The 893-nt window shown below is 46.8% G+C and overlaps 1 protein-coding gene across 1 annotated transcript; it reads right to left on the reverse strand.

The window, feature by feature from the left end:
• Positions 1–321: 321 nt before the first annotated feature.
• On the reverse strand, positions 322–861 carry PHALS_08829 (retrotransposon protein; the record flags this gene model as incomplete). The annotated part of the gene is made up of 1 exon (XM_024724249.1): positions 322–861. One exon carries the CDS (start codon positions 859–861, stop codon positions 322–324), a length of 540 nt encoding a protein of 179 aa, XP_024575144.1.
• Positions 862–893: the final 32 nt, after the last annotated feature.

The following is an 893-nucleotide window of genomic DNA, read 5'->3' on the forward strand; positions in this document are numbered from 1 at the left end:
CTTGATGTTCTTGGGTTCTGGCCATTCGGTAATGACACGCGTCTTTCAGTTATCCACGTGAAGACCTTGAGTCGAAATGGTGTGTCTCAGAAACTCAACAGACGTTTGACCAAAGTCACACTTGTCCACACGAGCATACAGCTCATTCTCACGAAGTACTCGGAATACTGCCCGGAGATGGGTCACATGCTCAACCAAATTGTTGGATAAGACGCAGATGTCGTCCAGGTACACGACAACGAATGGAAACTTGCCGAAGCGTTTTCGCATGAGTCGAGTCCAAGTACCTGGCATTCCAGCAAGCCCCATCGGTGCCTCTTTTCACTGGTAGATCTCGTGATTCGTGCGAAATGCGGTGTACTTGCGGCTAGTCGGAGTTATTTGCATCTGATGGTATCCACTAGCAAGATCCAGTAGGGAGAACAGCTGTGCTTCATTCATACGATCAAACAATTCTTCGATGTGCGGTAGTGGGATCTTTGCGATATCCGATACTGAGTTGATGTGCCGATAATTGATAACCCAACGGATAGGCATATTTGGTCTGTTGGAATGAAGCTTTTCTACACGAGACGGGAACTTGCCGGTTACCGGATCTTTCTTTGGTACACCAAAGATGTTGGACTCCCAAGGTGAATCAGACATTTTAATCCAGTTTTTCTTGATAGGTTCCGCAACGAACTTGTCCAGAGCTGTTCGTTCGACCTTTGACAGTTGGAGCGGTGCTGTGTTACTCGGCTTTGCTTCTGGCTTGAGATGGATCTCATTCAAAATATCTCGCTCTGGTGGAAGCTGGTCAGGAAACTCTGTCGGAAACACATCCTTGTATTCTTTCAGCAAGTCTTCAATTTCTGGCTGCATTGTTTTTTGTTTTGGCCCCGTGGAAATGCTCA

The sequence above is a fragment of the Plasmopara halstedii genome, assembly GCF_900000015.1.
Source record: "Plasmopara halstedii genome assembly, contig: Scaffold_323, whole genome shotgun sequence".
Classification (NCBI taxonomy): Eukaryota; Oomycota; class Peronosporomycetes; order Peronosporales; family Peronosporaceae; genus Plasmopara; species Plasmopara halstedii.